The sequence below is a fragment of the Mercenaria mercenaria genome, chromosome 14 (genome assembly GCF_021730395.1).
Source record: "Mercenaria mercenaria strain notata chromosome 14, MADL_Memer_1, whole genome shotgun sequence".
Classification (NCBI taxonomy): Eukaryota; Metazoa; Mollusca; class Bivalvia; order Venerida; family Veneridae; genus Mercenaria; species Mercenaria mercenaria.
Genome location: NC_069374.1, coordinates 12,763,241 through 12,780,754, shown reverse-complemented (window position 1 = coordinate 12,780,754; position 17,514 = coordinate 12,763,241). Strand labels below are relative to the sequence as shown.

The window sequence follows — 17,514 nt, the reverse complement described above, 5'->3', positions numbered from 1 at the left end:
GCATTTACTACCACGTGACTTGTTTATTAATAGTTAGCAAGGCTTCGTTTCGGGAAAAGTGGGAATTTTTGCCGAAAATTGCAAAATATATGCAATCAAATTCGCCGGTTGATTTCTAAATCAGGTGAGAATGTGACTTTAAACCGAATTATACTATTGTTATGGTTAAAAATTATAGAAAAGTCATAAAAACAGGTGTAATCCAACGTTAATTGTCTGCCCGATTTGTGGACGATAACTTGGGCGCACTGTTGTATGGGAAAATGAGTGGGTGGGGTAAGACTCTGCAAATACAAACTTTGTTTTTATGCGAGTTTGTTAGTTTAATCTATACCAATTAAAATGATTTCTGATATATCTTAAACTAATGTTCTCTAATATGCTTGTGTGCTTTAAAGTACAATCTTACTAGTCTAATAAATTTCGTAAAACTTCGGAGATCAGGTAAAAGAAAAGTTTGCAAGTTTGCATCCAATATTTGAAGTGTCTCAAAATAAAAATAAGTTCCCGTACCATTTTAATGATTATTAAAAAACAATGTAGCCCTGATGAAGTCTTTTTTGTACTACATTTTGATCATTTTATTTTATTCAGTTGGAACGGTTTTGTTTTTTCTAATTTACTAATTAGAAGTTTAGTAACTATAACTTTATTCTGTAATCGCATGAATTAATATCCTTTTATTCAGAACATTTGAATTACATTTGTTTTACAGCAAATTTAAAGTTTGTTAAAATTCTTAGCGCAATTTAATGTATCTTTTTAAAAGACGAGAGTTGTATTTATCGATGCGAGCAAAACATTTACTGTTTATAAGTATGTTAATAATTATATCTTTTAAATATGCTAATTTTATACCAGTTTAATTGTTACTGTTAGGAAATTACTATATCTGGGTCAGCAAATTCTGACCCTACGTCTAGTACGTTTGTTAGTCACAAATTGGGTTCCCAACAGCCATTTTCTGTCTTAAACCCGAGGGAGGTTTCCAAGTGGATCCCTGTTATTATATACGTTTTTACATATCCTTTTTCCGTCACAACCCGCGGGTTCCTTAGCGGATCCCCATTTATAGACTATAGTATTCATGGCTTTGCTTTTTGTCACATTTTATTTTATGATGATATTCTTGTATTATAACTTGGCTGTTCACTATTGTTAATAAGGGCTTTGTAAATAAATTTGAAAGCCGTTACTCCGCTTGGTCTTTAGCTGATCAAACTTTAGAGTAAACTTGATATACCCAGTGTACATACCTAGGGTAGTAACTGCCCTGTTGAAATATCTGCTCTTTTGAGCTATAGCATGACTGGAAAGGTTCATGCTGCTTACACTAACTTACAGCTTAAGTGAACTTGTGGATTGCTATTTAAGAGCATCCTACAGGATCAGCTTTGGTTGACACTATTTAAAGTCTCAGCAGATAGAATGGTTACACAGTGTTAGTTTTGATTCATGTGTCTAATATCATACAGAATCATTTTTATTTTATCTAAAATTGTTATATGTATAATGTACAGAATAGCACAAGGTTATAACAAATATAATAGCATTGCACATTGAATTATTAGATTAATCAGGGCTCTCATTTGGCAAAATTTGTTTTTTCACCTATTAAAAAAAAAAACCCTCGAAAAAAAGGGATGACATTGACCGGTATGCACCATGAACCGTAAATGGCACTTTATACTTATCGCGGTCTGATCCGGACAGATTTTAGTGCAGGTGTAGTTTCTGTTTACAGTTCCATAGAAATAATGTTGTTTATAATTGGCAGGGTTTATAATTAACAGAATTCAGATTTGGGTCAGTAAAGTTGAAAAGGATGTTTGTATTTGTTTGCATTTCTTCTAGTGTTTGGTTTTATTGAAATTCCCCTTCCAAAGAAAATTTTTTTTTAAATTCATGCGATATTCCCCCCATGCATGAACCTTGGCCCCAGTCCCAAAAAGCAAACAAGAGCTCTGATAATATCAACTTCAAAACAAAGGAAACATTTAGGTGCATACAGATCTGTATACGTTTTAGAATTTTGACTGAAGAGGTTCAGGTTAATGTATTCTGTATTAAAAGTTGCATATAACAAACAGACAAAATGAGCTACAAGATATCTATTAACATAACTACTTGGGCTTATTTTACCTCAAGTGGATAAAACCCTTTAATTACAGAGTGCCAAGCTAGGGCCCCAACAGTACAATTTTTCACATCTTTGGTACGATGCAGCCAGGGATCAAAGCTGGACCTCACATACTCAAAGCAGACTGAGCTAAATATTTAGATCTATACCTTTAGTTTAGCCTGTAAGGGTTTTTCATGGAATACAAACCTTCTTTTACCAGATATTGCGGATGAATTTAACTTTAATTTCGTTGCAAATGAAAATACCAGATTAGTTAGATTTAATTAATCACCAAAATCTTGAATGTTAACTGATTAGAATATACGAGCGTTCCCTAGACTGTTAACATTTTCTTTCCCCAGCATTATCTTAGAGCATAAATTCATGGACAAAATGGTGTTAAACAATTTGGAAGTGTCTACCATCATGCTGGTTATTTTTCTCATTTGCACCGCCTTATCCGCAAAAGGGATGTTTTGGCAGCATTTTTGTTTTTGGTGCAGCCCCTGTTGGTGTGATGTGTATCGTATTCTTAATAGCTTAGCATCATGTTCATTGTTTAAGATCATATACATTAATAACATATTAAAACTACACTGCAACAAATGACATTACTTATTTACCATTTTTTATCACTTAAATTAATTTATTATCTAAATAAACTGCAGAACAAATAAATCAAAAGAATGCAAAGAAAATTTGTATACCTTAATTACTTATTATACCTTTAATAATGTCCTTTTTTGTTGAGCTCGCTTGCGGAAGCGAAGACAAAGTCATCCAAATGGCTGTTCGGTGTATGTCAGTCCTTCCATCCGTGCGTCCGTTTGGATTTGTTTGTCCGGACCATAACTTTGACATGCATGGAGCAGTCTTGTTTATATTTGGCATGAATGTTAACCTCAGTGAGATGGAGTGTCTTGTGCAAACCCCAGGTTCCTATCTCAACGGTCAAGGTTACAGTTAGGGGGTCAAAGGTCATTTTAGAGCTCATGGTTCATACAGACCTTCCCAAAAAACAAGGAGCCCGCCCGCTTAGCTCAGTAGGTAAGAGCGTTGGTCTACGGATCGCGGGGTCGCGAGTTCGATCCTCGGGCGGGGCGTATGTTCTCCGTGACTATTTGATAAACGACATTGTGTCTGAAATCATTAGTCCTCCACCTCTGATAATTCATGTGGGGAAGTTGGCAGTTACTTGCGGAGAACAGGTTTGTACTGGTACAGAACCCAGGAACACTGGTTAGGTTAACTGCCCGCCGTTACATGACTGAAATACTGTTGAAAAACGGCGTTAAACCCAAAACAAACAAACAAACAAACAAAAAACAAGGAGTTTTCAAGTAGTTTTCCTCCATTTACAAGAACTAAAATGGGTGCAATGTCACTGTTGCTGGGACATGAAATAACCAAATTAAATCCATTTAAGACAAAATTAAACAATGTAACATAAGATTACCTTCAACGCATCACGGATAAATTACACAGTGTGAAAATTACTCGAAAGAACATAAAACCCGTAAAGTACGGTACCATACCGTACTATCGCCGACTACGTGGCAGGCCCTAATGGCGGTAACGGTTGGTTTTTTTTCGTTGTTTTTTTAGTTTATTTTGGTCCGTTTATAATGTTTGTCCGTTTTCACTTCGCGTCCGATGAATTTAAGGACTATTTGCCATCTTTTGTACGTTTTTTCCTAAATTCAAGTAGTTTTCAAGTAGTTTCTGACTGTTACAAAATTCAAGTAGTTTTCAAGGAGAGGGCATCAAATTCAAGGACTTTTCATGGCCTGTGCGAACCATGGAGCTTGTCGATGCCGTAACTTTGATAAGTATGGAGACTGAGTGTCTTGTGCAATCCTGGGGTCCCTATCTCAAAGGTCAAGGTGACACTTGGTGGTCAAAGGTCATTTTGGAGCTTGTCCGGGCAGTAACATTGCCATGCATAAAGTAGACATTGTTACTAAAAATACAAACTTCAAGTAGGCACTATCTATTTTAGATATATGTGTAGCTATCTACATCAAAGTACACAGTCTGAAAAAAATATTTTAGATATCATTTTCTGAAAAAGAGTTACTTGAGCTGAAAAAAATAATCCTGGGTAAAATATCTGGAAAAAATGGAGACAACTCTTCCAGCTTTTACTTCCAGACATATACAATTGTATGGAACATCCTCACTTGAGGGGCAAGTTTTATTCATTTATCTTCATAACAAACAATTGCTGTAAAATTACTGGCTTTAAGCTCAAGAAAAGTCTGAGCTATTCTACTCACTCTGGTGCCGGCGTCACTATTTCAACTTCAAGCTAGTACATACAGATATCATTTGAAGGCATGTAGCTTTGAAACTTTTTCTTTTTCTAGGTCAACTACCCACGTCGCAGGATCAAGTCCCATAACTCTTGACATATATTTTGGCCAAATTATGCTCCCTTTTGGACTAAGAAAATCCTGGTTTAAGTTTTGCATGCATGTGTACTATTTCCAAAACAAATGCAGATATTGAATTGAACTTTGTGTCTTAGGTGATAGCATCAACTCCCATAACTCTAACATGTATTTTGGCCAAATTATGCCCCCTTTTGGACTTAGAAAATCCTGGTGAAAGTTTTGCATGCAAGTAAATCCTGGTGAAAGTTTTGCATGCAAGTACGTACTATCTACAGCTACCATTTAAAGGCATATATAGCTTTTTTTCTAGGTCAATTACCAACCCCACTGGGTCAAGTCCCATAACTCTGACATGTATTTTGGCCAAATTATGCCCCCTTTCTGACTTAAAAATTCCTGGTTTAAGTTGTGCATGCAATTTACTATCTCCAAAACTAATGAAGATATTGAACTGAAACTTTACATACAAAGTATGTCTTCAGGATTATAAAACAAATAGCATCAAGTCCAATAACTCTTAACATGTATGCATTTTGGCCAAATTATGCCCCCTTTTGGACTTAGAAAATCTTGGTTAAAGTTTTGTGTGCAAGTTACTATATCCAAAACTAATGCAGATACTGGATTGAAACACTGGGACAACAATTTGAAACGTCGAGCATTGGCTGTCTTATGGACAGCTCTCGTTAAAACAAGATTTGGAATATAAATCTGAAAACTGAAAAAAAATCCCTGCACTGTATGTATTGAAATTAACAAGGATTCACTCTATTTTCAGGTCAACTCTGACAACAATGGCAGATAAGAAAAGGAAGACAACCGAGAGCAGTAAGACTCCAGCGAAGAAAAGGAAAGTTGAGGCAACAAAGAAGACCCCAAGTTCTGCCAAGAAAGCTAAAACTCCAACACCGAAGAAGGTCACATCAACAAAGGTCAAGAAACCAGAACCTAAATCAACAGAAAAGAAAACGCCCAAAACTTCTAAAACTCCAACAAAGTCAGCAAAGACTCCAGTCAAGGGAAATAAATCTGCAAAAACACCAGTTAAGAAAGCAACACCTAAGCCGGCACCAAAGAAAAATGACAAAAAGACCAAATTAGCAGATAAGACAGTCACAAGAACAAAACTTGAAAAGGCGAAAGTTACAGGTATTAAGGCAAAACTCGATAAAGCAAAAGCTCTGAAAGCTAAGGCAGCAGCATCAAAAGCTAAACTAAAGACTACAAAAAGTGCAGCAAAACCAAAGGCAATATTAAAAGCTCCTGTGAAACCGAAGCCAAAGGTTGCAGTTAAAGCAGCACCTGAGAAAAAAGGTAAAACACCAGCTAAAGTGCCAGAAAAAACACCAGCTAAGACAAAGGAAGCAAAGAAGCCAGAGGAGAAGAAGAAAGATGCTCCCAAGAAAACGGAGGAAAAGAAGGAAACTCCAAAAGCTAAAGCAGCTGACAAGAAACAAAAGGCTACTGAATCTGTCACAAAGAGGAAAACTGCAGATGAAGATGAAAGTGCAGATGCTCCAAGAAAGAGAAGAATGATTACACCAAATAAAAAGTTTGCAGACTTTGAACTTGATGTACCGTCCAAACGCACCATCACACCAAACAAGAAATATGCAGATTATGAAACAGACGCATCATCAAAAAGGGTATCAGAATTAAGAGCTTTCATCCAAGACAAGAAGAAGTCACCTACAGCAGAAACTCCAAGTACTTCAGAGAAAACTACCAAGAAAAAAACTGCAACGCCCTCTGTATCCGCTAAGAAACCCGAGAAAGCTACTAAAGAAACACCTGCTAGGGAGATAAAAGTTTTTAAACCCAGTGATATGAAACCAGCTGAGAAATTAATGAAAAAGCTACAGAAGAAACTAGAGAAGGAAGCAAAATCTGCACCAACACCAAAACCTGTGGAGAGCAGGGAAAAGGCAAAGATTAAAATCACAAAAGTAGTCACATACAACAAGCCTTTGTCATCAGATGAAAAGGAAATGAGAGCATTGAAAGCAACACCAAAAACAAAAACTGTTTCAGCTGTGAAAACTGTTACGCCTGGTAATAATGCAAAAACTCCAAAACAAACTTCAGCCAAGCCCAGTGTTACTAAGGCAGCTAAAGCCACTCCGAAAGCTACTCCTAAATCTAAGGCACCTGAGAAGCAACCTCCTAAACCAAAAAAGATTAAAGAGTTACCAAGAGCAGAAAGACCAATTCAAGCAAAATTTACTAGTCAGAAAAATGTCAAATCCAAGGACGATAATGACCAGTTAAATTGCTGGATAACTGGAATAGGTGTTTTCCCCAGTGGTGAAATAATTATGGTTGACATGACCAATAGAAAGATTAAACTGTTTAGCAAGGACTTTGATTTTCTGAGTCAAGTGAAACTTGATACAATTCCACAGGACATTTCAGTAAGTCCAGTAAATGTTAGTGACGCATACTTTACAAAACCATTCTCGAAAGAAGGTATTCAGAAAGTCACTATGTCAGATGGTAAGCTCACACTCAAAGAGTCATTCTGGACAAACGGAACTAATCGTGGTATAACCTGCACAAAGAATGGTATCCTGACATCTGTCCAAGATGGCCGCTACCACGATCTGGATATAAACCACTTCAAGATTGACCTTCTAGACTACGAGGGTAAAGTATTGCAGTCAGTTTCCACTGACTCGAATGGTTCTCGTCTGTTTAAACTACCATTATATTTTACCGTGAACAACACTGGGAAACAGATGATTGTTGCTGACTGCATCAAACACTTCTCTTATGTTGTTAGTGTCGACATGACTGGTAAAATAAAGTTCAAATACGAAGGTATGAGTGGGAATTTGGTAACTCCGCGTGGTCTGACAATCGATGACGAAGATAACATTTATGTTACAGAATGGGAACGTCACAACGTTTATGTCTTGTCTCCAGCTGGAAAACGTCTGCAAGTTCTATTCACCCATCAAGAACTTTTAGAGGAGGGTCTAGATGGACTAAATAAGCCATACCAGCTGTGTTTCTACAAGGAGGGTGATGTTAAGAAGTTGATAGTCAGCCAGGAAGGATGCAATACAGTAAAGATTTTCCAGATGTTTAAAAAAGGTCCCGAGACTGAGGAGTCTAAACAAGCTGCAGCAAAAGCTGTTACAGAAAAAAAAGACATGCCAAATGGTGAGGCCAGTCCTGCTAAACGAAAACCTGCTACTCCAAAAAAAAATGGCAGTCAGACTAAAACTTTTACCACAATTGCAGCTACCGAAGTAAAGAAAACAACAACTGCAGAACCAGTTACAGAAAAAGTAGAACAAATTGCTGAACCAAAAGAAGCAGTAGCAGAGAAAGTTCCTGAGCAAGAGTTGTCTGAAAGGGTTGATAAAGTAGAAGTGCCAAGCAATGATGTCATTGAAAATACAACAGCTGAGACAGTGGAAGAAAAACATGTTGAGACAGCAGTGCCCAAAGAAGTTTTTGATGCAGCTGAAGAAGAGAAAGAAGAAAGTCCTCCAGTATTAAATCCTGAATTTGGTGATGACTTTGGAACAGTTGAAAATGAAACTGAAGAAATTTCTTCAGTTCAAGATGCAATTAATTCATTGAATGACTCTAAAGAAGATCAAATTGTACATGAAACAGATGCCGTTGAAAGTGATGTTGATGCTAACCTTGAAAGTGGGGCTGGTATAAATCATGAAAGTGGGGTAGATACTAATGTTGAAAGTGAGGCTGTTTCCAACCAAGTTCAGGTTGAAATATATGAACAAGTTGGTGTACCTCATGTTGAAACTTTAGACACACAGCAAGAAATTGCAGAAAATATGAATGTCCAGGAAGAAGTACAAGTGCCTGTAGAAATGGATGTACAACAAGTTGAACTGATGAATTCTCAATATGAACAGGTTCTTATTCCGGAAGAAGAAATTATTACAACACAATCTGTTGATACTGAAATCCAGTCTGTGCCTATGGAGTCGGTTGCCCATGAGACAATTATTATTCAACAAGATGTTAATCAAATGGACCCTCATCATTATGAGAAAATTGAAACTGTGACAATGAACAATAACGATGCCAGCAATTTGATACAAACTGAAACTGTGCAGTACGTAACAGATGTTGACATGCCGGAAAGTTATGCTACAAATATTGCTCAAAGCGAAATCGTTACTACGGAGATGCCGGAAGAAATCGTTACCATGGTTACTGAAACTGTATGAAAAGACATTCTGAACTGAAATTCAAGATTAATTTAAGCTACATGGATAAGATAAGGCGAACCTAGGGTGCTACATTTATTAATCAAGATGATGTTTATTATGTATGAAGTAAGCAAGTGAACTGTAAATGAGTTAGGTTTCCATTCAGCATTGTCAAGTTTGTTTCTCGTGATACGATAATAAATGAAATTTCCTCCAAATTTCTTATCATATAGCATTCCATGTAAGAAAATATTTTTCTATAAATTTGCAAAAAGCTAGTGATATGGCGATTTCTTTATAGCTATAAATACTTTAATTATTAGTAGTACAATATTGTAAGCTTTTGTATAAATTGATGTACATCTAATATATTTGTGTCTTATGAATTCATACAGGAATCACATAAATTTTTGTATATCTTTTAGACTTGTTTTAAAAAATCATGTTTTAAGTGACTTAACAGGAATGGTACAACAGTAACATGGGGGACTTGTTTTTTTGTAAATGGATATATCCTTATGAACACTCAGTAACATAATTAATTGTAAAAGTTAATGTTTTTTAGCTATGGTTTTTAGTTATCAAACAAGAGAAGTATAGCCTCTGCACTGTACTCCTTCAAAAGTGCTTGCTATGAAAATACCAGTATTCTTGTTATTGTTAATTTGAATAACTCTAAATTGAAATTGTACTTTTATAGCCAGTTTAGTTGCATGGTTGAATACCTAAGCCATTAGGATTCTGATTATAATTGAATAAAAATGTCTTATTTTTTTTCAATCTGAAAAATGTCTTTATGATTAAGTCATTTCAAGGGCATGACAATGATGTGTACATTTTTGTTTATATTTGAATGATTTCAAGCCTTTCTGTTCAGTTATGTTTAGAAACTGTAAACCCTGCTTTAAATTGGAACTATTTTACTTGTAGGGTTCAGTTTTGTATTTACTTTCTATAAACATGTAGTTTTTATCAGATTTTCTGTTTTAAAACCAAGAGAAAACTATTTGTTGCAGTCTGGTTTGTCATGGTTATTTTGTAAATAATATTACGGCAGTGGTATGTATTCTATATCCACCAAGTTCCACAGACATATGAGCCATGCCATGAGAAAACCAACATAGTAGGTTTGCGACCAGCATGGATCCAGACTGTTCGCTTTCAAAGCCTATTGCAATTAGAGTAACTGTTAGCGAACAGCATGCTGGTCGCAAAGCCACTATGTTGGTTTTCTCATGGCACGGCTCAGATATTGTTCTGTCTTAGAGTTTGAAGAAAAGTAATAGGATGAATATTTACCACCATTTTAGCAGGATACTTTTCTCTCCAATATAAAAATAAAAAAATTTAATGTTGACTTAATAGTATACCCAGTAAGATACCCAGTTAAAAAGTGTGAAGTATCTTTAAGGTGCCTAAAATTGAAGTTGTTGTGATCTGAAAATAGGCCAAAGTCTAGTGTCTTTTTTTGTGATGGTTGGTGGTATATTTTCCAAAATATTTTTGTTTAAATTTTGACCAGAGGTATTCTGCTAAAATCTGTTTTATATGTTTTTTATTTTTATGTGTTCATTATTATTAAGCAAATTTCATCTTTATGTTTTTACTTTGCATGTATCTATATTTTTCCATATATTAAACCTAATGTTTGCATAAAAAAATTCTTCATTCTTTTATTTAGTACATTATATAAAATGCAGAGCTCGAATTTAACAATCCCATACTTAAATACTAAATTCTTTTATATATTCATTACATAACATTAAATACAGTGCTCAAAGTAACACTGGGTTCTAGCAAAATTCCAGTAGAAAACGAAAAATACTTGAGAAGTTAATATATATGCATTGATCATATTGATAATTTTTTACACAACACACATAGACCGACAGCATTTTAACATTCTAAAGACTGGTTTGCAGATTTAAATCATGTGACAATAGTACATCTGCATTTGTTATACACAATATAATAATTAACTGCTATAAATATTGAAGAAGAAAATAACCAGGTATTCATAATTATAATATATAAAAATTTCTACAAAAAAATAGTTGATCAAAATTGTGAGAAACGATGGTGTTTTGTAAGCTGAACATTCTAGTACAAGTATATATGATATATTTGTGAGCTCAAAGTTAAATTCTAACCATGTTAGCTGTAACATTCTCCAGTATAATAAAACAATAACTGCTTCAAAAGCTTCACATGTTAAAAGTTCTTTTGACTTGCGTAAACGTTACATTTTGATTGTTTTATTTTGTTTGGTGCACATGGAAACGTTCAAACTAGATCATTATATGATAAGATTGAACAGTATGTATTTAAGTTTTAAACAAACAGAGCTTTTTAAAGGTTCAACTGAAATACAGTCATGTAAATAAAATTGTAAAAATGTGGAACATATTACAACTTTCATTAAAGATCTTTTCATGGTACATTCATATTTGCCATTTTTAAAACATGCTTTTAAGATAGGATCTTTCATGATTTTATCTGTTTGAACGTGTTACATTTTGTAAGTTCTCTGTATGCAATGATTTTATTAAATAAACACTGTTGCCTCTACCTTATTTCTTGTCTGCATTTAACCTGACATACCTTACTGCTACTGGAGCAGTGATACTTTGGCAGAGTGCTAGATGCCTGTAAGAATCCCTGTGAGACCAAGGTCTCCACAACCCCTTACCATGCTGGGCACGACTGATTCTGTCTTTGCGACCAGTGTAGATCATGATTCAGCCTGCACATTCATGCAGTCTGATCAAGATCTGCATTGTTCGCCAATTAGTAAGTATCTTTTTGGTAAGCACCCCATTTAACAGTTAATGGTACCAAATTGAAAGATGGACAAATTCATTAAAGAAATTTAGCAGGGCAAGGGTTAAAAAAGTGCAAGTACTGGTCACATGTCCAGGAAGCAGTTACTGAGTGTAATAATAAGCTGTGAGATTACTTGGTCCACCACTGATTTCAACTGAATTACTTTCAGCTACGAGGTTACTGACTTCTAATCACTAGCCCCTCGATTGGGTTAAAAACCCTTTTTAGGCCCCAATACAATTATGTGGGAGGCATATAACGTTGCTGTTGTTTGTCCGTCAGTATGTCCCGAAACTTGGAATGTCCAACTAGCCAGATTTGCTTCAAACTTTCATAGATGAAAAAGCTTGATGTGCAGATCTATGACCATAAAGGAAGGAATTTTTTGTGTAACTATTTTTACCACAGTTATGGCCCTTTGACAGTCAAACAATAGGTACAGCTATTGGACTTAACCATGTGTTGTTGTCGGTGTCCCAATTTGGTTAAGTTTTTGTATGTAAGCTGGTATCTCAGTAACCACTATTGGGAATGGATAAAACTTCACACACTTGTTCACTGTGATGATCTGACATGCATTGCACAGGTTCCATAACTCTATTTTGCATTTTACAAAATTATGCCCCTTTTTCGACTTAGAAATTTTTGGTTAAGGTTTTGTATGTAAGCTGGTATCTTAGTACCCCCTAAAGGGAATGGATTGAAACTTCACACACTTGTTCACTTTAATGACCTGACATGCATTGCACAGGTTCCATGACTCTACTTTGCATTTTTACAAAATTATGCCCCTTTTTAGAGTTATATTCATTCAACTGACAAGGCTGTTGAATAGTCTAGCGACAGTTCTTGTTTTCAATACGCCGACGCATGAGTGAGTCCAATAGCTCTGCCTATTCTTTGAATAGTCAAGCTAAAAAGTGTCTGACCTGGTGTCATAAAACATTACAGAATTGTTATATAACACGTGAAGTTGTGAATATTATTGGAATTTCATTCAGGATGTGAAGCTGACACCTCGTCACCTAAACGCAACAAAGTCATATCTTATTATAAATTTATAGTAAGATACGACTTTGTTGCGTTGAGGTGAAGACCTGTGGCTTTGTTTGAAATTTCACTAAACCAGACCAAAGTTATGGTCCTTTACTCGAGTGAAAAGTACACATTAAGTAATTATTATAAAAGTTGAATCATGAATTTATGTATAATTCAACGACAATTAGTGAGGCGTTACTTATCTGCTATCCTCGGCATTTACCACAGTATTGTTATGAGCTAAAAGTGCAGACAAGCCTCGATGCATAAAGTTGATTTATAGGAATATTAATCAGTAGGTGAATATGAGCATCTTAGTTTTTTGTTACTGATTTCACTCTGCAAGACTAGCAGAGTTATGGCCACTGACTTAGCCAAAAATATGCATTAAGTGCATAAAAGTGTGTTTCATCTAGTGTCATAAAACCATGTACAGTGACAGGAAGTGGTGGGGGCACCAATGTCCTATGGACACACATCTAGTTAGTACTTCAAAGGCCATAGCTATAGCCTCTAGGACAATCTGTCTGGTTATCAAACTTGGCAGAGATATAATACTCATACATACTTTGACTGATGGACACTGGCTAAGCACTGCTCAAATTCAAGAGCAGATATTCTCAATTTTACAAAGTTAAGGGACATAATCTGAACCCCAACCCATCCACTGCTTATTTTCAGGAGCATCACCTTGCCCCTGTTATCAATCAACCTTAAGTAATTCAAGGGATATAACCCAAAAACCTCTGGGCTAATTAAGCTGGTTATCAAACTTGGCCCAGACATTATGCCGGTAAATGTGACCCAGTTTGGTGAACATTGTAAAAGAACTGCTCAAGACTGCAGACACTCACAATTTTTAGTAATTCAAGGACCATAACTCCAGAGCCTCTGGGACAATCTGGCTGGTTATCAAACTTGCCTGAGATATTATGCCAATAAATATTTTACCAAGTTTGGTGAACTCTGGATAACAACTGCTAAAGTCAGTGAGTGGACGACTTTACTGGATGTTTTATTTTGTTTGGTGCCATTGCAGGTGATCAAATAACAATCCCTATCTCAAGGGCATATAAAAATGATATTAAATATGTGCAACATTTTACAGACATTTATTTCTGGTTATACAAAATATACTCTCAAAACTTCTGACATTATGTAAAGATTTGACTGTAACTAGTGCAAGACTCCAAAGAACAACTTTGGTTATTATCCTGTAGCTCAAAGCTGGAATACAGAATGAATGTGATCAACTCAATCATGCCATTTTTCAGTGGACTGTCAGAAGAACAACAATGCATACTGTGAATGCCAAGGTACTTGCTATGCTTTCAGATTAAATTTTCATGACATTGTTCTCCGTTTGACTATATTTCTTTCACTTCTGCCCCTATTCTCATTAAACAGTTAAACCTCACATTGGTCTTTGAGACTGGTCTTGGTATGACCATATGTGGCAAAGTTCTTGCATGTAAGAAGAAACGGGTGAAGTCGTCTTCGTACTAACTGAACTTCCCTTAGATGTCATCAGTTCGAAATGACAGGTTGGGTGTTAGAAAAAGTTCTAGCATTCTTTTTACTTGGCACTAGCTGGTATTAAGTAGCAACTTCACTGTTATCTTTGTAATAACTCACTTTTAAATAATATTTATCTTTTTTGGTTAGCTATGTTTTGAGGCCCATGACTTGTTAGTACATTTCCAAATATGTAAAGTCTGAAAAGATACATGTAATATATTATAGGTAATGTATGTAAGGAAATATGTTAAAGTGATTCTGATACCAACGTCTTCACTTTATGCAATAAAAGCATGGAAGATTTCTGGCAAAGTTGCTCTGCAAAGTATGGATTATTTTTCTTAAGTTTATAAATGATGCCTTATGGAATGACTTTCATGTTTTATTTTCATTTGGTTAAGTGTGATAGCATCACTGTGCACTGTCAACTTGAGCGTTATATTTCACACCGAAATGATATCTATTTGAATTGAAATTTCCCCGACTGCAAGGTTGGTGAAAATGCTGTGCACAACATCTGAGATCAATAACATTTATCATAAATGCTATGAATATTTACAGGTTAATCAAGGGAACTGCAGTGTAGATGTAAACAAGTGGATACAAGCTTGTAAAATACATAATTCTTACATTGCTTGATTTGATTATCAGTTAAACAAGGAAGGTCAAGCTCTGTATATTCTGTGATAAACAATAGTTCCCATACAGACTGGTAAGAGAGCAATACCACATCAATTATGATGTCAAATTGCCTTATGACATCCAGGTTTTTTTCTACTTGGATAAATGAAGCCAAGCATATTTTTTATCAAACTATTTCAATGAACATGTCAGAATGAAACAATCAAGGCCTTCTTATGGTTTATCAACTAATTTACAAAATTTCATCATTCAGATGCTTGAATATTCAATGATTGGGCAAACACGCGCTTGGTATAATTCCTGCGCATCTGAACTCTAAGCCTTAATAAATCAGACAACCAACCACTTGAAGACCTGGCTCAACATTTCACAAACCAACTTACCTTTCAAAATACTTGAAACAATAAGGTCCATGTACTTTGCCAACATATCTGCATTGTCAATGGCTGCCAAAGAAAGATAACTGGCAACATTATGGCTCAACTCTTTATGGTCACAGGTCAGAAATTTCACAGCAACCGGTATAGCTAGTGTCATCACCTTCTCTTTGCCATAGTGCTGAAAACACAAAAGCACCTGGCATGAAACATTATATAACAGACAGAATAGCATGCTTAAACTGTACTTCATAATTATGTACCATTACACACTTACTGAATTGCTTGCCCCTCAATAATCAAAATTATTGCCTTGTGGAGGACCAAGGGCCAGTACTATTAGCCAGCAAAGCCATTCAATAGGTGGTTTAGTACATGACAGATAAGAAATTACTTTTCACATTTTTATTTTAGTTTTGACATATTAGCTCAGTAAACATGTGTTGATTATAGACCAGTAATACAGCACAAATTCTGATAAAAAGATCAAAATATTTTCACCAAGTGCACACCCGATGCAATGTCTTCACAACAGTTATATTCCTTAGTGAAAATAAAGTCTGGTGTTCATGGAAAAAAGATGGCTTCAAGTTACATTTGAAACAAACACAGTTTTTTTTATAGTTTTTGTATGATTTTACAGGGTTTTTTTACGGTTGTGTATGTCTTTTCAGTGGTTTAAACAACAAGAGCTGTCGGAGGACAGCAACGCTCGACTATTCAACAGCCTTGACAATTGAATGAATATAAAAGTCCAACAAGGGGCATAATTTTGTAAAATTGCAACACAGGGTTAAGGAACCTGTACAATGCATATCAGCTCATGACAATGGACAATTGTGTGATGTTTCAATCCATTCCCATTAGTGGGTACTGAGATACAAGCTTACATACAAAACCTTAACCAAATATTTCTAAGTCCAAAAAGGGGCATTTTTTGTAAAAATGCAAAATAGAGTTATGGAACCTATGCAATGCATGCCAGATCATTACAGTGAACAAGTGTGTGAAGTTTCAATCCATTCCCAATAGTGGGTACTGAGATACCAGCTTACATACAAAAACTTAACCAAAACTGCTAAGTCAAAAAAGGGGCATAGTTTTGTAAAAATGCAAAGTAGAGTTATGGAACCTATGCAATGTATGTCAGATCTTTACAGTGAACAAGTGTGTGAAGTTTTAATCCATTTTCGTACGTAGATACTGAGATACCAGCTTACATATAAAACCTTAACCAAAAATTTCTAAATTGAAAAAGGGCCATAATTTTGTAAAAATGCAAGAGTTATGGAACCTGTGCAATGTAAGTCAGTTTATCACAGTGAATAAGTTTGTGAAGTTTTTAAATCCATTCCCAGAAGTGATTACTGAGATACCAGCTTACATACAAAAACTTTACCAAACCAGGACGCTGACGCGGACACCGACACATAGGTGAGTCCAATAGCTCTACCTATTCTTTGAATAGTCGAGCTAAAAAGTATCTTTACACCCACATTTTATGTGTAACGTCATGAACATTCAGAAAGGATCAAATAATAAGAAAAAGATTAATAATTATTTTAATGTTAAAAACTTGCCCGCTTTACATCAATAAACATGGTGCTTAAATTCACATCTGTTGAAATATGATTGTATTTTAAGAGACTCACTTCCAAGAATTTTATCACTGTGCTTGATCGATATAAATATACATGCTAAATGTCATACATGTCAGTAACATTTCGTTCATCTTACATGCCAGCAATATTTGAGCCATGCCATGAGAAAACCAACTTAGTGCATTTGCGACCAGCATGGTTCCAGACCAGCCTGCGCATCAACGGTCTGGTGACAGGATCCATGCTGTTCGCTTTCAAAGCCTATTGCAATTAGAGAAACCGTTAGCGAACAGCATGGATCCTGACCAGACTGCACAGGCTGGTCTGGATCCATGCTGGTCACAAACGTACTATGTTGGTTTTTTCATGGCACGGCTCATATAGATAAAACCTCTCAGCTATAGAATTGTGTAAAATTTGCCATTATTAGTGGCACCAAAAATAGGAAAAGGCAGATTTTGCAAAAGTTTATCATGTGATTCCAAGATGTTGTTTCACGCTGACATTGTTTCAAGATAAATTTGATACAGAGACAATTCTTTTTACCATGAACAGGCAGCTCATAATATCCGATGCTATTTTAACATGTGGTGGGTCTGTATCTTTGACTGATTGCTTCAAGTTGTGTGTATTACATACTTCCAGTAGTTTAACCAGCCCAACAACATTCTCCTCAATACTGTGTGTTTCTCTAAAAAACAATGCATGACAATTAAAACCTGATAAAGTAATCTTTACTGTGTATTTCTATGACAGATAAAACTTGATAACTGTTAACAACAACTACATGTAATCTCTTGAAAACTTTTGCCA

At 35.5% G+C, this 17,514-nt stretch overlaps 2 protein-coding genes across 2 annotated transcripts in view; one reads left to right on the top strand and one right to left on the bottom strand.

Annotated features, from left to right (window-relative positions):
- The window catches only part of LOC123526414 (protein melted-like), a 39,802-nt gene that overhangs the window by 20,012 nt on the left and 2,276 nt on the right, over positions 1–17,514 (bottom strand). The window contains exons 3-5 of the mRNA XM_053522481.1: positions 17,248–17,392; positions 15,107–15,281; positions 14,260–14,278 (exon numbers count right to left, since the gene is read on the bottom strand). Of these exons, the coding sequence (XP_053378456.1) occupies positions 14,260–14,278; positions 15,107–15,281; positions 17,248–17,392 (339 nt within the window). The remainder of the gene's footprint in view (positions 1–14,259; positions 14,279–15,106; positions 15,282–17,247; positions 17,393–17,514) is intronic.
- LOC123526415 (uncharacterized) lies at positions 13–9,762 on the top strand. The gene is made up of 2 exons (XM_045305548.2): positions 13–124; positions 5,294–9,762. The coding sequence occupies exon 2, from the start codon at positions 5,310–5,312 to the stop codon at positions 8,718–8,720; it is 3,411 nt and encodes a 1,136-aa protein (XP_045161483.2). The 5' UTR covers positions 13–124; positions 5,294–5,309; the 3' UTR covers positions 8,721–9,762.

Coding starts and splice junctions, on each gene's coding strand:
- LOC123526415 (XM_045305548.2), top strand. CDS start 5,310: ATGGCAGATAAGAAAAGGAAGACAACCGAGAGCAGTAAGACTCCAGCG.